The following is a 24,659-nucleotide window of genomic DNA, read 5'->3' as shown; positions in this document are numbered from 1 at the left end:
TCCGATCACGCCAGATTCCAAACAGAATTAAATTATTAAGGCGCTTACGCTGGAGTCACACGAGGCGCCCGTAAAGAAAGACCATGGGAATGTGCCACATAGCCTACCAGCGACTATTGTCAGCGTCATTATCTGTGTAGATATGTCCAGTTGATGCATTTGCTGCATACGGTGTCTACTCCAGGGGGCCTCAAACTTAGGTATAAAGAATTTTGCCGGGCCGGATAGGGAACGCTGGCGCGATGTCGTTTGGGGATCTCTTTATTATGTATCCACAAAACTGTCTCCTTCAATAAATCATAGACACATACTTGGGGATGCAGCCAAACAGAGGATAGCCTCCATCTCCACCTTGCAACTAACGTCTTATTTGACCAACAAAGTAAAAAAACTAATGCACTGCAATCTTTCAAAATTACATTTAAGACGTAATATGGGCTACCATCTGAAGGGGAGCGCAAGTGTGAAATCCAGCGTGCGCAGCCAGCTCGATAATTAGCCGCTAACACAATCCCTCTGTTGTCTTCTCACTTGAACAACAACACAATAAATATGATGGCAACAAATAAATATATATACTTTACACAAACTATTTTATGATCTCACAAAGTTCTCATACTTGATCGTTAACTGGACCATGCAAATGAAAGCATGGATAAGTTAAAAACACACCTCACAATAGGGCACTTCTACATCCTGTAGAACAACAGTACACCATTTCAAACACACGCATAAGCCTGAGACGTTGACCATGCAGCATAGTAACATTTAAAGATATCCGCCAAAGACAGTCAATCAATTCTGGCACCCTTTGAACTCGGGGTGTCTCGATACAATTTTTTTTACTTCCAATTGAGGAAAATTCAGTGCACTTGGTGCACAAACTGTAAAATCTACATCAAGTAAATTGGAGGACAAGAAGTTAAATACGTGTTAAATTATTTTGTCAGAGAAGGTATATATATGTATGTATGTGAGGGAGGGAACTCTGGTTCACACTCCAATACAGTCGGTGGCAGTAATGCACCTTTAACGTTGAGTGCCCTGCCATAACAAAAGCTCGAGCATCTTAGAGAGGTACCTCTCAGTAAGACGTAGGCAAACATCATTAAATAAAGAAAATCTTTTGAAAGAGTGGCAATCACATCGGGAAGACACTAATATGCAATACAGAACACAGTAAGAGTGGGAAGAACTGTAAGGGGGAGCACAAAAAGAGGAAGGAATCATATCACATATTGGATTAGGACACTCCAGACTAAATACGACATTGCACCTTATAAGTAAACACCCAGCTGCTTTGAGGTAGAGTCAGTGGAACATGCAATCATTCATTGTGGGAAATGCAGCAGGGAAAGGAGAAAACTATGAGAGGAAGTTAGAAGTAGTGGAAAGAAAGAGTAAGTAAGTAAATTAGCAAGTAGATTTTATTCATAAAGCGCTTTACACAGATAAAATAAAAACGCGCTGTCCAAAACATAGGTGAAGTAAAACAACAGTTCAATTAAAACAACAGCAGCAACATCATAAAAATGATTAAAAAAAGTGGATTAAAATGTATAGTTAAAAAGTGGTAACTAAAAGCTTTAATAAAAAAAGAAGTTTTCAAATGTTTCTTAAAAGTGTCAACATAGTCAAGATCACGAGGGACTGGTGGAAGTTGTTCCAGAGTCTGGGAGCTATAGCCTGGAATGCCAGGTCTCCATGGGTTTTAAAATGAATTTTTGGGATCTTTAGAAGACCCTGGCCTGAAGACCGGAGGCTGCGCCCTGAAGTGTAGGGGCATAACAAGTCAATGATGTGCTGAGGGGCCCCACCATGTAACACAAGCAAAGTCAGGACTACATCCTTAAACTCAATGTGGAATTTGACTGGAAGTCAATGAAAACTGGATAAAATGGGGGTAATATGGGCTGTTCTGGGTGCACTAGTCAAAAGCATTTTGTACTGTCTGAAGTCTCTTTAACGTTGACTTGTTGAAAAGAGTGAAGAGAGAAGAGAGAGGTTAATCTCAAAGTGCTACCAAGCAGCAAACAGAAAATTTAAGTGAAGTTTCCAGAATAAACAGTTTTTTACAATGTAATTTAGTATGGGAAAGTATATATGTATGTTTTTGAGGGAGACCGATGGGACGAAACTCTGGTTTATACAAAGACTTGTTACAGCAGAAACCAACGACTACAAAAATAACAAATGATGACAAAGTCTACAATATTAAGCATTAATACACAACATTCATTGACTATCATCAGTCACAACGGTTCTGATTTGCCCGTTTATACTCCAGGCTAACTGGATATGTAACCGTGGAGGAACATGGTCAGCAGTAATCTTTTCCAAATGCACAGCTAGATTTTCCAGTCATTTAGACATCTCTAGCTGCCTATCAACGTTCCCTCTAAGGTGGCTATGCCTGTGCAATTGCACACTGCTCACGCGTCCTCTGTGCACGGCAAATCTAGGCCGCGCACAAAATCGAATGAAAAGATAAGCGCAAAACTAATGTGCACGTCTGCCGTCGCTAACATGTGCGCCACTGAATGCTAAAGGAGTTTTGGCGTTTGCTCACACATGAAAAATTGGAGAGAAAATTGCTTCCTATGTCTATTGAGGTGTCGGAATGCAAATCAAATTTAGGTTCCTTCAAAGAGAATAAGCATGGCTGTCAGATCCAGAATGATGATGTCGGTTGAATAGGCGGGGTGAAGATGGCTTCACCTCCAAGACCATAAATAATGTAAATAATTCAATGTATATACCATGATGATTAACCTGTGTGATGACTGTATTATGCTGATAGTATTTTTTTGTACCATGAATTGATTAACGTGGACCCCGACTTAAACAAGTTGAAAAACTTAATCGGGTGTTACCATTTAGTGGTCAATTGTACGGAATATGTACTGAACTGTGCAATCTACTAATAAAAGTATCAATCAATGAAAAAAAAGCTGGGGGGAAGGGCAGGAGCAGGGGCAAGGTCCCCACGAGGTCATTGGGGGTCTGTCATTGCTCTTTGTGCCCATTGACGACCCAATCACGGCCAGATAATGTCGTCAAATGAGACGCGGATGTGGGTGACAAGGTTTGTTTCCATTCGGCTACTTTCAGTTTTGTATGCTAAGTGAAAGTAAAAGTTGCACGTTGAGCTTGTGTGGGGTTTTTTTTGGTCACATGCAGGGTCACAGGTCGTGTCACGGACCTGTCACTCTCTCCGCTAGCATCAGATATCTTCATAATGAGCCTCCGGTAAATCAAATTTTAACTAATTGAAGACACAAGTGATGTTGTAAATGTACAGTTTGACATCCAGGGCCATTACAAACTCCTCTTTGGAACTCAACATAGGTGATTTGATGGAGACACTTGCCACGCTGATGAAATCCAAGCGCTCAATGTGGGATTAGTGTGCTGCAAACACTCAACTTTAGCCACATTAGCTCAACCCTGCTTGGTGTCAGCTGGATCGCCACCAGACCGAGTTGGCCCGGACCATCCTGAGCACTGGTGACAGGTGGGTACGAGGGTGGGAGGGAATGGGGGGGGACGGGGGGGGGGACGGGACGGACAACTGCTGCCAGGCCTGCTGGGAGCAGATGTTGGAGAGCTCCGTAAACTGTTAATAGCGACAGGATCTGCTTACTGTTAACATTTTAAAGAACGACAAAGTAGCCCTTTTTACACCACTAGATGAAGAAACTAGGCTTGCGGAATGTAAGACCGTAAGAATAGTCCTACAACTGGATTGGAAGTTGGTAGCACTCGGATTTTTTGCTTGTTCCCACACAGGGTTTGCTGCAATGATGATAAAACGCAGCACAGCAGCTGTTCGCAGCGCTGCCACGCTGTCAACGCCAGCGTTCAAGTATCCAAGCACCACTCCGGTTTCACCCGGGCATTATTTATTTCGGTGGTCTTAGCCGCGGGTGGGGGAAGGTGGAATCCTGCCGAGGGCGTGCAGCCCAGCGGGGTGATTCTGACCTTTTATCCACAGTGAGAAGATGACCAGGATCACTTTCTGCTTCGCTATCCTCCACTTATAGACACTCCCACAACGCCCGCGCTCGCTGACGGACTGGGGCTCGCCAGGCAGCGCCCCCCAGCTGAGAGGGATTAAAATACTTTGCTAAAAGGCTCCTGACGGATGCCCCGGTAGCCTGGTACTTCACACACAGCTCATGATTAGGAGCATTCCCTCTTACCTTGATGCCGCCCATGCGCTGTTCCCCCTTGAATTCTTTGCCGTTCTTCAGCCAATGGATGCTGGGCGTCGGGTTGCCTGACGCGGCGCAGCGGAACTTGACGGTGTGGGCGGCCGGTACTGCGAGCAGCTTCTTGTCCATTCGGTCCGGCCTGGTCCAGTATGGTGCTTCTGAAGAAAAACCACAAAAGAATGAATGAAGAACGAATGTGTATAAACACTTTGCAAGGAGTTTTGTTCTCACTCCAGACCGAGTCCTTTCCAATAGGACCTCGGTCTCAGATCAACTTTTTTTTCCAACCTATCCTCCACCAGCGTCTACCCTTTTCCCACCTTTTACGGGGCACCGTAAATGGCGACCCGTGAGCGTTCTTGTTTTGTAATCCTGTACATTATTTTTAAAATCTTCCACGGGTTTGTGCTGAAAATGAAATTCTGTTATAATAGTGCAATGAGAATAAAGATCCATCTATACTAAAGATCCGTCGATGCTGTCGGGGCCACTTTGATCAGTCATCAATATTACATGCAAAGCTAACAGGAGGTTGACAGGAGGACACTGGACAAACTGCTCGCCTCGATACAGCTGTATAATCACTCGCCATACAACAGTAGATAATATCTGTCTATTACCTGACCGCTTCTATGTTAGCTACCTCTCTTTGTTTATAATGTATATTTACGGCTGGATCTACTCTCTATTTTATGCTGTTTTTTTTTTTTTGCTCCAGCTGTTACATATACTGTTCTATTGTACATGATAATTGGGATTTGTTATATATTATACAACAAATATTACATAATACAATAATATAATAACCATCATTCCATCCATTTTCTTCCGCTTATCCGAGGTTGGGTCATGGGGGCAGCAGCCTAAGCAGAGAAGCCCAAACATCCCTCTCCTCAGCCACTTCATCCAGCTCTTCCCGGGGGATCCCGAAGCGTTCCCAGTCAAGCCGGGAGTCAGTCTTCCCAACGTGTCCTGGGTCTTCTCCTTGGCCTCCTGCTGGTCAGACGTGTCCCAAACACCTCCCGAGGGAGGCCTTCGGGTGGCATCCTGAGCAGATGCCTAAATCACCTCATCTGGCTTCTCTCGATGTGGAGAAGCAGCGGCCTTACTCTGAGCTTCTCCCGGATGACAGAGCTTCTCACCGTATCTCTAAGGGAGAGACCACCCACCTTGCGGAGGAAACTCATTTCGTCCGCTTATACCCGTGATCTTGTCCTTTCGGTCGTAATCCAAATCTCATGACTATAGGAGAGGATGGGAACATAGATCGACCTGTAAATAGAGAGCTTTGCCTTCCGGCTCAGCTCCTTCTTCACCACAACGGATCGGTACAGTGTCCGCATTACTGAAGACGCTGCACCAATCCACCTGTCAATCTCACGATCCACTCGTCCCCCACTCGTGAGCAAGACTTCTAAGTACTTGAACTCCTCCACTTGGGGCAAGATCTCCTCCCAAACTTGGAGATGGCACTCCACCCTTTCCCGGGCGAGAACCATGGACTCAGACTTGGAGGTGCTGATTCTCATCCCAGTCGCTTCACTTTCGGCTGCGAACCGATCCAGTGAGAGCTGAAGATCCTGGCCAGTTGAAGCTCTCAGGACCACATCATCTGCAAAAAGCAGAGACCTAATCCTGCAGCCACCAAACCGGATCCCTTAAACGCCCTGACTGCACCTAGAAATTCTGTCCATAAAAGTTATGAACAGAACCGGTGACAAAAGGCAGCATTGGCGGAGTCCAACCCTTACTGGAATTGGGTCCGACTTACTGCATGCAATGCGAACCAAGCTCTGACACTGATCATACAAAGAGAAGATCGCCACAATCAGACAGACCGATATCCATACTCTCTGAGCACGCTCCACAGGATTTCCCTGGAGGACACGGTCCAATGCCTTCTCTAAGTCCACAAAGCACATGTAGACTGTTTGGGCAAACTCCGATGCACCCTCAAGGACCCTGCCGAGAGTATAGAGCTGGTCTACCGTTCCACGACCAGGACAAAAACCACACTGTTCGTCCTGGATCTGAGTTTCGACTATCCGGCGTAGCCTCCTCTCCAGTACACCTAAATAGACCTTACCGGAATGGCTAAGGAGTGTGATCCCACGATAGTTGGAACACACCCTCCGGTTCCCCTTCTTAAAGAGAGGAACCACCACCCTAGTCTGCCAATTCAGAGGTACCGCCCCCGATGTCCACGCGATGTTACAAGGTCTTGTCAACCAAGACAGCCCCACAGCATCCAGAGCCGTAAAGAACTTCAGGCGCCACCGAGGAGCTTTTTAACTACCTCAGCCTCAGAAATAAGAGAGCCCCCCACAGATTCCCCCGGCACTGCTTCCTCATAGGAAGATGTGTTGGTGGGATTGAGGAGGTCTTCGAAGTATTCCCTCCACCGATCCACAACAGCCGCAGTAGAAGTCAGCAGCACACCATTATCACCATACACGGTGTTGACAGTGCATTGCATTTCTTCAGCTTGACGGCATCCCTCACTGGTGTCCACCAGCGGGTTCTAGGATTATCGACACGACAGGCACCAACCACCTTGCGGGCCACACCTTGAATCAGCCGCCTCGTCAATAGAGGCACGGAACATGGTCCACTCGGTTTCAATATCCAGTGTCTCCCTCGTGACAATAATATAATATATAAGTATATATTGTATACTGTATATATAATATGTAAATATTACATATATTTTATATTGCTACTACGGTACATCGTCAGTCTACTTTAAAGTTAAAGTACCACTGATAGTCACACACACACTAGGTGTGGTGAAATTACCCTCAGCATTTAACCCCTTGTTCTACCCCTGGGAGGTGAGGGGAGCAGTGAGCAGCAGCGATGGCCACGCTTGGGAATCATTTTGGTGATTTAACCCCTAATTCCAACCCTTGACCCATTAACCCAGGGAGGTAATGGGTCCCATTTTAATAGTCTTTGGTATGACTCGGCCAGGGTTTCAACTCATGACCTACCGATCCCAGGGCGGACACTCTAACCACTAGGACTCTTTTGTTTTCGCCCTCTTTTTGTGCCCTTGTGTGCATTATCCTTTCCATCCTTTGTAACTGAGCTACTGTGTGGAACAATGTCCCTCGTGGATCAATAAAGTTTGTCTAAGTCTAACTCACATTCAGCTTTGTGTTATAGGTGACAAAGCAAATATGTGTAATATCGTATAAAAATCTTTAAATAATTTGCTGATTAGAGTGTTCAGCATTTGAGTTGAGTTGAGTTTGAGTTTATTTTGAACATGCAAGCATACAACATGATACATCACAATTTCCAGTTTCTCTTTTCAACATGTTCGAAAAGGAGTAGGAAGAAGCAGATCTTATTTAATCTGACCCCTTTTCTTTTACATAACGGTTGCTAAAACCTTTGTTCACTTCCTGTTCTCAATTTATTCACAATATACTCCATAAGTAATCTCAATAAAAATAAATACATAAATAAATAATACTCGGTGAAGTAAGTTACATTTAATATGGTGAGATGAGTAAGCTTATTTTGAAAAAATTAACGGATGGATGGATGAAAGAGATTCAGAATGTTTATCATGTTTTTTTTTTCTTTGTACGTTGTAAACATGTTAAGTTTGAAGAGGTTCTTGAAGTGGATCATATTAGTACATTGTTTGATTGCTTTGCTTATCCCATTCCATAATTTAATTCCACATACAGATAGACTGAAGATCTTAAGTGTTGTTCATGCATACAAATGTTTTAAATTAAAATTTTCTCTAAGATTATAGCATTTGACAATATACAATTAAACACTTAATTATTTTTTAAGATGGGTGAAAATTAATCATTATGTACAGTATATGTTTCACCTTTTGAATCAAACTACTGAAATGTTACATAAATGATTGAGTTAAGTTTGACAGCCTGACTAAATACATCAAATGTGTGCTAATCGAATGTTTGTAAAAGTTACACCGATTATCACGGCTACAGATTAGGATTATACGGTATACCGGTATTGGTAAAGTACCGCGATACTACTGAATCATATTCGGTACTATACCGCCTCTGAAAAGTACCGGTTCACTAATAATATAATGTCTTGTATGTTCACTAGTTTATTTAAGGACAAACTTGCAGTTAGAAACATGTTTAATGTACTCTAAGACTTGTAGTTAAAATAAAGCCAATAATGCATTTTTTTGTGGTCACCTTTACTTACAAAAGTATCAAAAAGTACAAAAAATATTGGTATCGGGACAACACTGCGATGGACATTCTGATATTGTCCATCAATACCACACACAAGTCACGCCTATAACCTTTAAAATTAAAACATCTTTTTTAAAACAACATTTCAAATCAAATCAAATCCATAGGCAGAATATGTGCATACATAAACTTTAAAAAAAAAAACAACAAAAAAATAAATCGGTTCAGAAATGTTGAAGTAGTAACCCTTTTTTTAATTGAGAATGTGTTATGGAATTTGTGAAAATTGGAGGAAAAGCGAAATTTTGGGAGAAACTTGGGAAAGTGGTAGTTTGAATATCAAAGATGAGTGGAATGTGTTGATGGTTGAATGATTTGAGAATTGCTAGAATGGTGGATTTGGGGACAATTGTCCATTCATTTGAATGGGAATTTACTGACAATTTAGAAATTTCTGAAAAACCAGGAATTAAAAAAAAAATTATGTCACCACAATTGTCCTCGATGACATCAATGGGTTGGTGTTGGAATTTTTTGAATAGGCTGAGAAATGTTGATATAGTAACTGAATTCCAGGAATTTGGGGTAAACTGGTAATTTTGTATGGAAAACAAAATAGGTTTGTTTGATCTCCTGACTAAGTGGAATGATTGGAATATGTTAACATGTAAAAGGAGACGCAAAAAGAACAAAGGGTGGAAACAGGATTTTGAAAAACAGGGAAATCCAGGAATTTCTTTTAACTCGGAAAGTTAATAGTTCGAATGTCCAGGACGAGTGGAATATGTTGATGGTTTGAATTGGTTGGGAAATGTTGGAATTGTGGAATTTGGAAAGATTGTATATTCATTTGAGCTGGAATTTCCTGGAAGTTCGGGAATTTCAGGAAAACAGGGAATTTAAAAAATATATAAATATAGTATAAAATGTGCCCTTGATGAGATGAATGGGTTGTTGTTGGAATTTTTTGAATCGGTCAAGAAATGTTGACATAGTAACACATTTTAATCAATAATTATCATTTCGAAATTCCTGGAATTTCGGGAAAACAAGTATTTTTTTACAGAAGACAAAATAGCCATGTACGATATCCATACTAGGTGGAATGTGTTTATGGAACAGGTCGGAATAGGTTGAAAAATGTGGAAGGACAAAGGGTGGACATAGGATTTTGGAAAACTGGGAATTGTGGGATTATGTTGAACTTTTGGTCTCTAAGTGACGCCAAACAAAGTACCGTCTACAGCAGGGGTAGGGAATCTATGGCTCTATAGCCAGATGTGCATACTTGCCAACCTTGAGACCTCCGATTTCAGGAGATGGGGGGTGAGGGTGTGGTGGGGCGTGGTCGGGGGCATGGCGAGGGGCGTGGTTGTGGGTGGCGGGGCGTTGTTGGGGGTGTGGTTAAGAGAAGAGGAGTATATTTACAGCTTTTCATCCATCCATTTTCTACTGCTTATTCCCTTTGGGGTCGCGGGGGGCGCTGGTGCCTATGTCAGCTACAATTGGGCAGAAGGCGGGGTACACCCTGGACAAGTCGCCACCTCATCGCAGTATGTGTAGAAAATTTTATTCATAATTGAGTCACTTGTTTATTTTTCAACACGTTTTTAGCTATTTTTATATCTTTTTTCCAAATAGTTCAAGAAAGACCACCACAAATGAGCAATATTTTGCACTGAATAAATCAGAAACTGATGACATAGTGCTGTATTTTACTTTTTTATCTTTTTTTTTTTCAACCGAAAATGCTTAGCTCTGATTAGGGGTACTTGAATTAAAAAAATGTTCAAAGGGGGTACATCTCTGAAAAAAGGTTGACAACCACCGCTCTAAAACCGTAGATGTTATTGTCATATATGCCGGCACAGTAGATGGCAGTATTGTCCTGTTTAAGAGTGTCACAACATTGCTGTTTACGGCAGACAAACTGCTTTAGGGGCGGCATGGCGTAGTGGGTAGAGCGGCCGTGCCAGAAACCTGAGGGTTGCAGGTTCGCTTCCCACCTATCGACATCCAAATCGCTGCCGTTGTGTACTTTGGCAGGACACTTCACCCCTGCCCCCTGGTGCCGCTCACACTGGTGAATGAATGAATGATTGGTGGTGGTCGGAGGGGCCGTAGGCGCAAACTGGCAGCCACGCTTCCGTCAGTCTACCCCAGGGCAGCTGTGGCTACAGATGCAGCTTACCACCACCAGGTGTGAATAAATGATGGGTTCCCACTTCTCTGTGAGCGCTTTGAGTATCTAACAATAGAAAAGCGCGATATAAATCTAATCCATTACCATTATTATTATTATTACGGTAGACGAAAACGTGAATGCTGTTGTTGTGTGTTGTTACCGCGCTGGGAGGACGTTAATGAGAGTGCCTAACAATAAAGCCACATAAGAAACCAAGAACTCGCCCTCGATCATTATACAGTTATGACGTCATTGGGCAGGCACTCTGTTTATATTGTGGGAAAGCGGACGTGGAAACAGGCTGTCGACACGTCACTCGGGTCCACATGGAGCTGGAGGGGGCGTGGCCTCCAGCTCCGCCTGAATTTGGGGAGAAAATTTGTCCCGGGAGGTTTTCGGGAAAGGCGCTGAATTTCGGGAGTCTCCCGGAAAATCCGTGAGGGTTGGCAAGTATGCATAAGTGGCTGTTTTGATGACTGCACTTGGCTCTCAGATAAATGTTGGCTGACATTGGTTAACACGGTAAGTCATGAATAATTCCGCTGGTAATCACAGCGTCAAAAATAACGTCCAAAATATGTAAAATTCTCATGCATTTTAATCTGTTCGTCCAGTTCTTACCGCACCTGTTCAAGAAGTCGCATTAATGGTAAGAAGTATTTTATTTATTTGTTGGTTAGCTTCACAATAACAATGTTATTAAAAATAATAAGAGACTTATCGTACTCTAAAAATGGTGGTCTTACTTTAAAATGCACATATTTAGTTGTATTCAGTCTTAAAATTTTTTTATATGGCTCTCACGGAAATACTTTTTAAAATATTTGTCTAGTATGGCTCTCTCAGCCAAAAAGGTTCCCGACCCCTGGTCTACAGCCTTTCAATATTCTCAACACTCTGATGACGGGAGCCCATGTGGCCAATCGGTAGTCGTACATGTTTTGGTAATTGTTCAAAGATGCTCTCGCCCTGCCGTCCATCTTGGACTACTTATGTGCTTGGCTACAACAGATGTGAGCTTGCAGACGATATGAGAGGAAATGCAACATTTACACACACTAACACGGAGGATTGGACTCAAATGAACAGCTTCATGAAGCGCACACGCACAAGCACATGCACATGCACACGCACACACACACACACACACACACACACACACACACACACACACACACACACACACACACACACACACACACACACACACACACACACACACACACACACACACACACACACACACACACACACACACACACACACACACACACAGGAGTGGAAGTTTGTTGAGGACAATAATGGACGCTGTCTGCAGTGTCAAACACAGTTTGACGTCGCACTCTAGAATGCTAAACAGCCACTGGAACATGTCAGACGGCCCCAAAAAGTTCCCCTCATCCTCTTTTCCTCCGCAACAATCCTTCAATTCAGAAAGCTGTCAGTGTGATTTATTGAGTTGTTCTCACACGCCGGTGGACAATGGACGTGGAGGAACCCGGACAGTGCCATTGTCTAGCTGTGTGTGTGGAGGGGGGTTCCAAACTAGCGGTGGGTGGTTCTGTGTGTGTGGACAGAAGTAAAGGAGGTGGTTGACCGCTCATCAGATGTCTCTTTTACTTTTTGCATGCAGAAGAAGAGAGGGGAACTAATTAGCATCTGAATGCATGTGTGTGTGTGATTGTGTGTGTGTGTGTGTGTGCACTAGAAATAATCCTCCATGTCCAGCATGGCGTGGGCGGGCGTCTGTATCTGCTCCACTCAACACAGATGTCACTGTGAAAACACAACTGTCTCGGACATTTTGTCGGCCTGCTTTTAGGATAGAATACAACTTGAAATATTAAATGACCCTCAGCACTGGGGAAATAAAATGTCTTGCCTTTCCTTGCTTCTAAAATAAGACCTTGCCAGGAAATATAATATTTTGAATTAATCAGAAATGTAATGTTTTTATATATTTATTTTACCCCTTAACCTGAGTGTAATTTATTTAAGAAAAACTAATGAACGAATAAAGTTATTATTTTTATACTGTCTCGTACAGCCAAACCATTGTGTTTGCCTGCCTATTATTCTGCACATTAGAGTGTCCAAACCAAAAATATGAAGTTCCCTCTGTGTTTCCACCAAAAACTACTCGAGTAGGTTTAGATCTTTAGGAACCTTTCGGAGTTCTTGCCAGCTAGGTGGGACTTTTGGAAAGTTCCCAGAACATTGTTGGGGGCGGGCTGTGCTGTCTAACTCTGATAGGTTGAACACAGTCGGGGGTGTTCCCAAAACTTCTCTTTCAAACCCATGACCGCCATTGGAATATACGCGGGGACTTGTATATTTCTATTACAACAAACATGACAATGGAGAGAAAGAAGAACAAAAGGAGCTTTCAAAATGCAGGAACTTTTGTGTGCTGAAGAACGCTGATCAGTGGAACTATCTTGCAGATAAGTCCTTTTAAGTCTCACCTTAAAACTCATTTGTATACTCTAGCCTTTAAATAGACCTCCTTTTTAGACCAGTTGATCTGCCTCTTCTTTTCTTTTTCTCCTCTGCCCTCCCCTCCCTTGTGGAGGGGGTCCGGTCCGATGACCATGGATGAAGTACTGGCTGTCCGGAGTCGGGACCCAGGATGGACCGCTCGTCGGGACCCAGGATGGACCGCTCGCCTGTGTATCGGTTGGGTACATCTCTACGATGCTGATCCGACTCCGCTTGGGATGGTTTCCTGTGGACGGGACTCTCGCTGCTGTCTTGGATCCGCTTTGAACTGAACTATCGCGGCTGTGTTGGAGCCACTATGGATTGAACTTTCACAGTATCATGTTAGACCCGCTCGACATCCATTGCTTTTGGTCCCCGAGAGGTCCTCTCCAAGGTTCTCATAGTCATCATTGTCACTGGCGTCCCACTGGGTGTGAGTTCTCCTTGCCCACTGGGTGTGAGTTTTCATTGCCCTTATGTGAGTTCTTCCGAGGATGTCGTAGTCGTAGTGGTTTGTACAGTCCTTTGAGACATTTGTGATTTAGGGCTATATAAATAAACATTGATTGATTGATTAGGACTAATTTTCCGATTGTTTTCACTCAGTCGCAGACTCTAAACTAAATGTAGTTTATTGTTGTTTATTATTTTGACAAACTTCATTTCGTTATGCAAAGCTACGAGAAAAGGATGGACTCTTTTAAACGTATTTAAGGAGGAGTATGAAGAAACGGCCTCAACTGCTTACTATGTGAAATAAAGGAGTCAGTATATTAACTATTTACTTTATTACATGTAGTAAAAGTAGTCAGTGTCACTCCATTTGTGTAGTTATTAGCCTCAACCCCAGTGAACCGAATGCTAATGCTAGCAAGCTAACGCTAAAGCCGATGTGTTTGTTTTGTCTGCGTGAGATAAACACTGACATCTATTATTTGTATATTGTTATTTAATGATAAACACCAACATTATTATATATATATATTGTTATTTAAAGATAAACACTGGTATTTATTATTATTAAATTGTTATTTACATATAATACATATATAATATTTTACAAGACAAAATTATGTAATTTTTAAAAGATTAAAGTAAAATATAATGTCTTTTTTTTTTCTTCCGAAAAAATATTGTGAGAAAAAAATTTGTCATTGTACAGGAAAAATATGCACTGAAGGAATATTTAGAGACAATAGTTTGAATCTTAAAATAACACTTATGCTATTTTACATGATAAAAGTATTGCGTAAAAAATATTCCATACAAAAAAGTTAGTAATATTGTGAGGGGAAAAAATGTCATTGTAGAAGAATGATGTACTACAGGAATACTTTGAGACAAAAGTTTAAATTTTACATGAACATTTGAGTCATATTACATGAATGAAATATCGTAAAAAAATATTGTGGGGAAAAAAGTTATTGTACAATGATTCACTGTTGGAATATTTTACAAGAACATTTTACAGAAAAAAAAACACTATCAAATAAAAGTGATGAACTAAAAAGTCAGTGGCAGTTTTGCAAAAGAGCATTTGAATATTTAATTAATATTTAAGAAATAGTATTTTTAATCAGATCAGAGATATTTACAGCTAATAATACCTAGAAACAGAAACCTGTCTGAAGAGCCCCTGTATTCAAACACACCCCTCCCCCTAATCTGAGCATTTGAGTGGTCCACCACATTTCTATGTAATGGCTGCATTTAGCAACGAAAGGTGGATAATTGTCATACGCTAAGTGGTACATTTTAAACTAACAGCCTTTTGGCTGCCTCCTGGGAGTTGCAGGGGGGGAGTAAGAAAACCCTGGCAGTTTCTAGTGTTAATATGAAGCACTTTGAGTTGCTAGAGAAAAAGCACCATATAAATATAATTCACATACAAGTTGTCAGCGAGTGATGCAACAAGTAACCGTCACGCAAGAAAACAAAGACATCTGAATTGTATCAACGCTCTCCAATAGAGCAGAAGAAGTCTGTCTTTGCAGGACTCAAGCAAACTTCACACATGCAAACATCGTCCACCTTAAAAGGGAAATGAGCTGCTGGTTTTCATTATTTCCTTCTCGGTGCATTTGGATACTGCAAAGAGGAGGAGACGCCTTCGCCGCCGCCACTCCTTGTTTTTTTGGCGTGGCGTCAGCCATACACTTTTTATAGCTTGCTGATGTGTGGTCCTCCTCCTCCTCTGATACGCGTACGACGCCTCTCCTGCTTCTCTCCCAAAACGACACCATACTCTCCATGTTACATCTACGGCTGCATTCTAGCCCCAAATCACACACAGGTTGCTTTATTTGTTGACCTTCAGCTGGTAACTGCTCCCTCCTGTGTTTGTTTACATGACCATGTTGGGTAAAACCCAATTATGCACTAAAAGTTCCCTTTTAAGATGAATTAATGCTTCGGACTTAACATTTGTGGGACAAAACTAATCTGGTTTGAAGCGCAGGGGGTCATTATGGCAGCATATCAACAGCTAATCTAGCACAGTGTTTCTTAACCGTAGGCCTATTTTCGGGCCGCAGGAATATTTGTTTCTCAGCCGTGATCCTTATGGACCGTGGCGGTACTCGGTTGTAATACACTTTTCCACCAGCTGGTGTAATAATGCCAATTCTGAAGCTTAAGTCACAGAGAAGTTTCTTAAGCGCAAAAATTAGGACTAATGTTGTGAAGCTGTATTTTCATTTGCGCTTTAATTATTTAACATACATATATGTTACATGTATGTATATACATGTATACAGTATATATATATATATATATATATATATATATATATATATATATATATATATATATACTAGGGCTGGGCAACAATTACAAATTTCAATCGAAGTTAATCGCACTATTTCTCCGATTTATCGCGATTAACTGCATTGTATACGCAAAGCCCAATAATGAATTCAAAAGTAGTGTGTAGTGCACCTTTATTGGAATATTCTCCCACATGAACAAAAGCGCCAAAACATTTGTTGTGCAAACACAATTTAAATCAGTCCTTGTTAAACAGTAGTAGTTAAATAGCATATTTTATGAAAATCAACTCAAAAAATGTAAATACAAACATTTAAGCTTATTGCCACTGCCAGGGTATTTAAGTTATCCTGTTTGTTATGGAAAATAAATATAATCTACATACAAATCTCTGAGCCACAATCATAACATGAGTGGGAGAGTGGCCGTGCGCAACCCGAGGGTCACTGGTTCAAATCCCACCAAGAACCAACCTCGTCACGTCCGTTGTGTCCTGAGCAAGACACTTCACCCTTGCTCCTGATGGTTGCTGGTTGGCGCCTTGCATGGCAGCTCCCTCCATCAGTGTGTGAATGTGTGTGTGAATGGGTAAATGTGGAAGTAGTGTCAAAGCGCTTTGAGTACCTTGAAGGTAGAAAAGCGCTATACAAGTACAACCCATTTATCATTTATAATTTCTGAGGTAACAGCAGAAACATTTTTTTTTATCAGGGATCTTATGTTTAAAAAACCTATATTATAGGTAGTGACCTGTTTTAGGGAATTTTTGATCAAATTATCCGTAGTAGCAATATTAATAATGTGTTTATTCTGCGTAGTGCACTTAAAATAATTATGACCATATCTAGGAATTGATATGATGGGAATTTTCCGATTGTTTGCTTGGTGCTTTGATAAACTGAACGCATATACATGGTACTATATTGTGATGTAATGAGAACTACCATACCCAGCATGCAACAGGAGTGACGCGCATGCGCGGTAGCCCGGTATAGGTTGTGTCGCCATGACGGCATCTTGTATGTTGTGATATGCACGCTCTGAAAGCAAACGTTAAGAACTCAGCCAACACTCCTCGTCTGCATGATTCATAAATAGACAGACAACACATATACTCCGCTGCTTCACAGGCCGCTGGATGTAGCCGGCAAAGTATTCCCATGCTAGCTAGCCGGTCTAGCAAGCACGCGTCATTCAGTCCAAAACGATCTATCCACATTCAGAATTGTCTGGCGGTCGTAAGTGATCCCGGAGTGACCACGCTGTAAGCCAGCCATGAAATCTGCAGAATTGTCTGGTATTTTTGCCAAATGTTCCATCTTTACCAAGAGCCCCTCGACAACGAAGCCCATCCGGGCGACGCCATCTTTTTAAGAAAAGGCGTTAACAGAATAAAAGCATGTAAACAACATACGCAAATGTGCGATAAAATAATTGTCGGCGTTAATAGATTGATGAGTTAACGCGTAATTAACGCATTAATTTGCCCACCCCTAATATATACACATGTATATATATGCTATCATTTTAGCTCTATATACTTGTTACTTATTTTCTGTATTAACATTCTATCTACACTTCTGTTAAAATGCAATAATTACTTATTCATCTGTTTGGATATATTACATTTGTTTTGGATGATACCACAAATTTAGGTATCGATTCGATACCAAATAGTTACATATTTAAAGTCCTCATGTGTCCAGGAATGTATTTCCTGAGTTTATAAACAAAATGTGATTTTTTTTTAAAAAAGGAAAAAAGATCTTGTGATGATAAAAAATATGATGTAATAACCATACTTGAATTCAGCGCCTCTCCGGAAAACCTCCCGGGACAAATTTTCTCCCAAAATCTCCCGAAATTCAGGCGGAGCTGGAGGCCACGCCCACCTCGCAAAATGGAGACCCGATGGTGTATCTTATGCTGAGAAAAAGATAGCTATGCTGATAGCTGGAAGCAACATCCCGTTCTCATTTGCGGATGTCTACAACAAATCCGTGAAAGATGTTCCCGGATTTGGAGATCGCTCGCCAATACGCAAATGGCAGAACAAAGGTTACTCAAATAGTAAAAGGTAAGTGTTTTTTTTAGTAACCAGCAAGCACAGTACAGTTGGTAGAACAACTGTGTTTTTTTTACTGTGTATTTGATAGGTGCTGTCGGAAATTCAACTATTTGTTTTATTTATATATATATATAAAATAAAATAAATATATATAGCTAGAATTTACTGAAAGTCAAGCGGTGACGCCGGTGAGCTACAGTGTGTAGTGAAGCATCGTCTAGCTGTTCCTCATCCTCTACTGATAATGATACTTGGTAGAAACGTACTTTATTTGTCGCTATAGAGGCGAGGATTAGTGATGTAGAAGTAGCTATAGGACGGCTGACAGCGGATGGATGTTAGCTGCAAGCGAGCTAGCCATGTCTTAAAGCACCTCTTCCTGAGGGCGTTTCAGTATTATAGCTTCACCTTTATCTTTAGTTTTTAGACCAAAATATGTCCATTATCCCTTTTGTGTCTACACAATGTCTCTGCTTGTAAGTACTCCATGATTGTGCGCTGTCAAACAGACTCATCTGCTCGTAAAACCAGCAATGTCCTGATGTGACGACGCGCCGTCATGCCCGTTAAAAAGAACAAAACAAAACATGAGGAACCTGTATTTTTCACACAGAGTATAGTACCATTTTTGATTCATTAGTACCGCGATGTACTATGTATGTGAATAATACAAAATGAAGCACGTATTTCACGCTAAAATAGGCAGTTACTAGCTACTGAGCAGCAGCTGATAGTCAAATATGTGTGTACACAGAAACTCCATCCCGTGTCTAATTGGTGGGATGGTATTTCCTCAGCGTGGGGGCAACATTCAGTCTTCCCCGGGGACTATGCTGATAACCCTGCAGAGCTATGCGTGGGCCCTAATGGGAACGGGCACAGCACCTCGTCCCAGCACTACCGGGTCACGTCCACCTGTCAACGAGCCCAGGGGAAAGGAGGGGGGTGGGCTGGGGGTTGGGGGGGGGGTTTAACCGAGACAGCAGGCTAAAAATACTCCCGTGTGTTTTGGCGGGGCGAGATGCATCTCATTCACACACACGTATCTCAGGCGAAAACAAGCGTGTCCTTAGGGCGTTTAGTGGGAGGAGCTTGGTTTACTTTTCCATGATGAGAGACCGTAAACGCAGGGTGCGTTCACACTTGTCATGTTAAATCTGGTTCGAAGGAATTCTGCTGTGACTCCTTCAACTGTTGTGTGTGAATCCCAACACGCTAACAAGGCAGCTCTTGGCTCAATCGCAAGGAATCAAACTGGATTTGAACCAGATTCAGATTAAATGGAAACGCCGTGGAGAGACTGGAGGAGATGCGAAGGAAGAGAATGTGCTGCTGGAAGGATGGGCTTAATTAAGCCCTGGCTGAATGAGCATGAGTTGGACATTGGTTGAGAGTTAGTGGGCAGCCTACAACGGAGTCGGCTCGCTTGGTTGCTTTGTTGGGTCTATTCCTGTCTATGTGCTTACGGCTCCCCCAGGCCAGCAGACAATGGCATTTAGCAGTCAGTGTATGTGGGTGTTTTTAAAATGTTTTGTTATTTGCTGCAAACGTACCATATTTTCCGGTATATTATCTGCACCTACTAACTTTGAGAGAAAAACATATTTTTCCATATATTAGCCGCACAGGATATACACGTTGTGAAATTAGTTATTTACACAGAAATATTTTTGTAAATGTTTATTAACGTAACTTCCAAACAGTGTTTGTAACACAGCAGTAAAACGGTACATCAAACAAAACAGAAGTCATTAACATGGACCCACGAGCTGCGGAAGCTAGCTCTCCAATCAGCTAAAGAGACTTATCTCAACGGTGATGTTTTGGTGAATTTACTGAGGAATTTGTGAAACTGAAACAATACAAAAAGAATGCCATTGTAAGTTAATAATACTAACACAGACATTTGTAAACGTGTTACTATCGTAGCTAGTAATTACACTAGGTAAGTAAAAACGCCATGGACTGCTAGAATACTGAACAACACTCTACTTCCGGTTGAAAGCAGAAGGACACTGCAGTTTAAACTGTAGGAAAAAAGTAGCGGTTTTATAGTCCAGGGTTTACAGTATGGGCGCAACATGTATTATTATTGCAATTTTTTGGGGTTTTCACTTTTGTAGCTGTATGTAGAAATGGCATCGCTGAAGTTGCAGCTGGTTGCATCAGCTTTGTACGTCTTTTATGTCCTTTGATGTTCCCTTTTGATTTTCTAGCCTTACTCTTTGTGGATTACCGCATAACTTCCCAATTGTGGGATAAAAAAAGTCTAATCTATCCTATCCTAATATGCCGCAAACACTGTCCAATCCATCGGCTTGTGACTTGATGCATAACATGCCTTATACTGGGATACTTTTGGCCCAATGTTAAAGAAACTAGGATTAAAGTCCCACTTAGGAACTTTGCGTTTTGGTTGATTTTGGCGGCGCCAGTGGACTAAAGTAGTAATGTTTTTCCAGAAGGAAGACCACATTTCCCATGAGCCCTAGCGCATATCGTGTCATATTAACAAGATGTCCATTGTAATATTGGCACACATATGACGTCTCTAATGACGATACCGATGTGTAACAGCAGACACTGTCAAGAAGTGATCTTGCATTTTTCTACAAACATGACGCTACTACCAAGAATGTATCGGGGCAGATGCAGGTCCGAAGAAAGGACAGACCGGCGGGAATTATTTTCCAAGGATGTAGTGTGGAACTATCAAGCTGGTGGCTATTTACTGCTACAACGCAAGTTTCCTGTAGCTAACATTAGCAATATCATTTTGATTTGAGCATGAAAAGTCACTAGTTCTGCAGGAACAGAGTCAAGGCAGCATCAGTCTGAAATCTCTCCTCTATGTGCTCACGCCAGCGAGTGAACGCCGGGGTAATGTTGATCCTTGACTGACCAAAACTTTTCGATTCTTTGGTTGTTTTGGAGCATCGGCCATTATAGCAGTAATTGAATGTCGGCGTCCTCCTTTTTTTCGCATCGACCTCCGTCTTTTTAATGAAAGGGGAAAAGGGATAGTGACGTATTCCGTGAAGCAAGGCAGCACATTTGTAGTTTTTTTGTGTGGCCACCCTCCTCAAAGTCGCCAAGTGCCAGCGAGAGAGATACAGACCCCCTCAGGCCATGGCAGAGGTGTCATTCTACTAGTCATACGTCCATATATTGTCCCGAAAGTTGTGGAAATATTCAATGAAGGTTGAAAAGTTACTTAGTGCTGCTTTAAGGACCAAATGTGCAATTAAGAACAAACCATGTGTCATCTTGTTCCTTCCAACGCCTCCAAGAGCCTCTCACCCATACAGAAATATGAATTGAAAAAGTACAAATGATGTCACAAGTCCTGCCTTTGACTGACGACCAATGTTCCCTTTAATCTTTCATGCCGTGTGGCGGGGCTCTCCCTTAGAGATAGGGTGAGAAGCTCTGTCATCCGGGAGGAACTCAAAGTAAAGCCGCTGCTCCTCCACATCGAGAGGAGCCAGATGAGGTGGTTCGGGCATCTGGTCAGGATGCCACCCGAACGCCTCCCGAGGGAGGTGTTTAGGGCACGTCCAACTGGTAGGAGGCCACGGGGAAGACCCAGGACACGTTGGGAAGACTATGTCTCCCGGCTGGCCTGGGAACGCCTCGGGATCCCCCGGGAAGAGCTAGACGAAGTGGCTGGGGAGAGGGAAGTCTGGGCTTCCCTGCTTAGGCTGCTGCCCCCGCGACCCGACCTCGGATAAGCGGAAGAAGATGGATGGATGGATGGTGTGTGAGAAAACACAAAAACTCTTTGAGCATTTAGTGGAGCACACTGTGGCCACATAAGCAGCACACCTGTGCCAAACCTGATTAAATAAGTTATATTTCTTCTTATTATAATCAAATGACAACAGTCCCTTCCATTTGATTATTTTCTAATAAGTGATTTGACCCAAATGGCAATAACAAAAAATATTGTTTTTCATGAGCTATGTACTGGGTGTAGGTCTTGCTTTGGAAATAATGTTTACCCCTTTCAGATTAAGATCCCATTAAAACATTCACATGTTGCACAATGAGATGTAGGCATGAGGTCATGTGTGTATTTCTGTAACCTTTTGTTTGTAAAAAATATATTTATATTTATTTAATATAATAACACCATTTCATGATTAATATTCATAAATTAAGATTCTTAATAAATGACAGTAGGGTAAGCACACATTTGATTGGTAAGTCATAGTGGAGCACAGAGGAGAAATATAACCTTAGAGGAAAATCTAATTTAAAACATTTGTATGCTCGTACAACACTTAAAACCTTTAGCATATCCGTACGTGGAATAAAATTATGGAATGGATCAATCAAAGAAATCAAACAAAGCTCCAATAGGATTCAGTGTTCACAAATAGCACAGAATAATTATGATGAATATCTTGAACCCTTTTTTTATCTTCTTTTGAGATAAATATGATGTATTTAATATTTGTTTACTTACTATGATGTAGTATTTATTTATAATGTATTCATTCACTGTTCTGTTACAAAGAACAAGGAAATGGGATAAAATTGCTATGGCATGAAAAGGGATAGGATTAAATAAACTCAGTTTTTTCCTACTTCTTTTCGGACTTGCTGTATTGAAACAACTGGAAATATGTGATGCATTACATTGTATCGGATGTATGTTGGAAATAAACTGAAACTTAACTGAACTGAACTGAATAGTGTCACAACCTGAAATTACACCTAATGTGTGGTGTTGGAGTTGTCTGACTTTGTGTGGCTGTAAATGCATCACTGGCTTTGTCCCTTATGTGCATGTGTTTGCACAAGTGAGAAAGCGCGAGCGGCTGCTGTTGATATGTCAAAGTTGGTTTTGGTCTGGTTTGTACGGCAGAAAATGAGTAATTTTGCTAGATGGAACGTTTTTTACCAATGTTTTGGTAAATAAAGAGTTTTGCTGAATAAAGTGATCAATGGAATTAATGTCCTCTTTAAAGCGTCTCGACAGACGTTACAATAATTGAACAGTGATGACAACTGTTCTCTCTGTCATGGCCGCATGTCCTCAGTTACATAAAATACTGATATGCGCTCATTTTTTAATTAGATTTTGTGCGTGGCATAGATTTGCCTTGCAAGAGCAATGCGCACCTTAGAGAGAACGTTGCTGACGACGCTGCGATGTCCGAAGGGGCAACATCGAGGCCACAGCAATTAGCGGCCGCAAGAGGACATGCCGCGTGCGGGTCAACACGCCACGCAGCGGTTCATTGGTCAGGCAGCCATCTGGGCAGAGGTGGATAATTGCATAATTTGATCCCTGCGACACACAACAAGGGGCAGATCCAAAAGCCGATTGCACGAGCGCTCTTTGAAGGCGCACCGCTCCCCGAGGGCCTTACTTTTCGCAGGCACACCACATTCCAAACTGCACAAATATCTTTATAAGAAATACCACCTGATGGAGAATGAGGGTTTGGTTTGCACCTTCCTTGGGTTTCCCCTCATTAGAAACATCCATCTGACATGTGTGCTACCTTATCTGAGCTTGTTTACGCCAAAGTTTTGCTCTCGAAAACTTGGGAGGTGATTCCAAACTCATTTAGTCCAGAAACAGCTCCATTAAAGGCTTGGCTGTGGCGAGCAAGTCGTCAAGGCCAGCTAATGGTGCAGCTACGGCGTGCCACAAAGGACCCAGTCAGCTACTTTCCAGCCCAATCTTGGCGTTCATTTGCATGCTTTGCAGCGCACAAATGTTCCGACATTCTCGCTTTGTTGCTACCGATAAGGGCCGACTTGTACAAAGTACGACTCGGTAGAAGTTTAACCTTAAAGTTCCAGACCTGCACATCAGCCGGGTTTCCGCCATTTTCGTGGGTCTTGCTTGGTGCCGACAACAAACCCCAGTGAGCCACTGATCTCGCTGAATGCACACTGAAGTGCATACCTACTAAATTAGCTAAAAAAAGCTAGCATACTAATTTTTTCATGTAAAATGCTAACTGTAACATGCGTCGCAAACCAAAATATATTACTCTGAGGTGTGTACCTGAAATATTATGTTTTAAATGCTGGCATGCTCACATTAAAATGCATCAAGTACCAAAATATGACTGAGGTGTATACTTACAAAATTAGCTGAAAGCTATCATATTAATGTTAGCATGCTAACAGGTATCATTCGTTGGGTGACAACCGTGTTTCCACGAAGCTGTGTATAACAGAAAAATTAGCTTCCAAAAGCTACCATGCTAATTTTAGCATGCTAAAATGCTAACTATGTGTCAGAAACCAAAATACATTACTCTAAGGTGTGTACCTGATTTTTTTTTTTTTTTTAAATGCTGGCATGCTGATATTGACATGCACCAAGTACCAATGATTCCCAGGTGCGGGCTCCGCTGCTGCTCACTGCTCCCCTCACCTCCCATGGGGTGATCAATGGTGATGGGTTAAATGCAGAGAATAATTTCGCCACAACGCGTGTGTGTGTGTGTGCGTGTGACAATCATTGGTACTTTTAACTTTAACTTAATATCACTGATGTGTATATCTACAAAATTAGTTAAAAGCTAGCATATTAACGTAAGCGTGCTAACAGGTATCATTCGTCGAGTGAATACAGTTTTTCACGAGGCTATGTATACCTGCAAAATTTGCTTCCAAAAGCTAGCATGCGAAACTTAGCATGCTAAAATGCTAATTCTAACCTGTGAAAAAACTAAAATATATTACTGTGATGTGTGTACCTGAAATATTATGTTTAAAATGCTAGC

At 41.8% G+C, this 24,659-nt stretch overlaps 1 protein-coding gene across 11 annotated transcripts in view; it reads right to left on the bottom strand.

Annotated features, from left to right (window-relative positions):
- fgfr3 (fibroblast growth factor receptor 3) overlaps positions 1 to 24,659 on the bottom strand; it is a 148,330-nt gene that overhangs the window by 47,861 nt on the left and 75,810 nt on the right. For 8 of the 11 annotated variants that reach the window (XM_061894971.1, XM_061894977.1, XM_061894970.1 and 5 more), the window contains exon 5: positions 4,203 to 4,372. In XM_061894971.1, coding sequence (XP_061750955.1) covers positions 4,203 to 4,372 — 170 coding nt within the window. The remainder of the gene's footprint in view (positions 1 to 4,202; positions 4,373 to 24,659) is intronic. The other 3 variants (XM_061894973.1, XM_061894979.1, XM_061894982.1) reach the window with 1 other exon arrangement.

This window comes from Nerophis ophidion, linkage group LG03 (genome assembly GCF_033978795.1).
Source record: "Nerophis ophidion isolate RoL-2023_Sa linkage group LG03, RoL_Noph_v1.0, whole genome shotgun sequence".
In the NCBI taxonomy this organism is placed as follows: Eukaryota; Metazoa; Chordata; class Actinopteri; order Syngnathiformes; family Syngnathidae; genus Nerophis; species Nerophis ophidion.
This window is presented reverse-complemented; position numbering and strand designations above follow the sequence as displayed.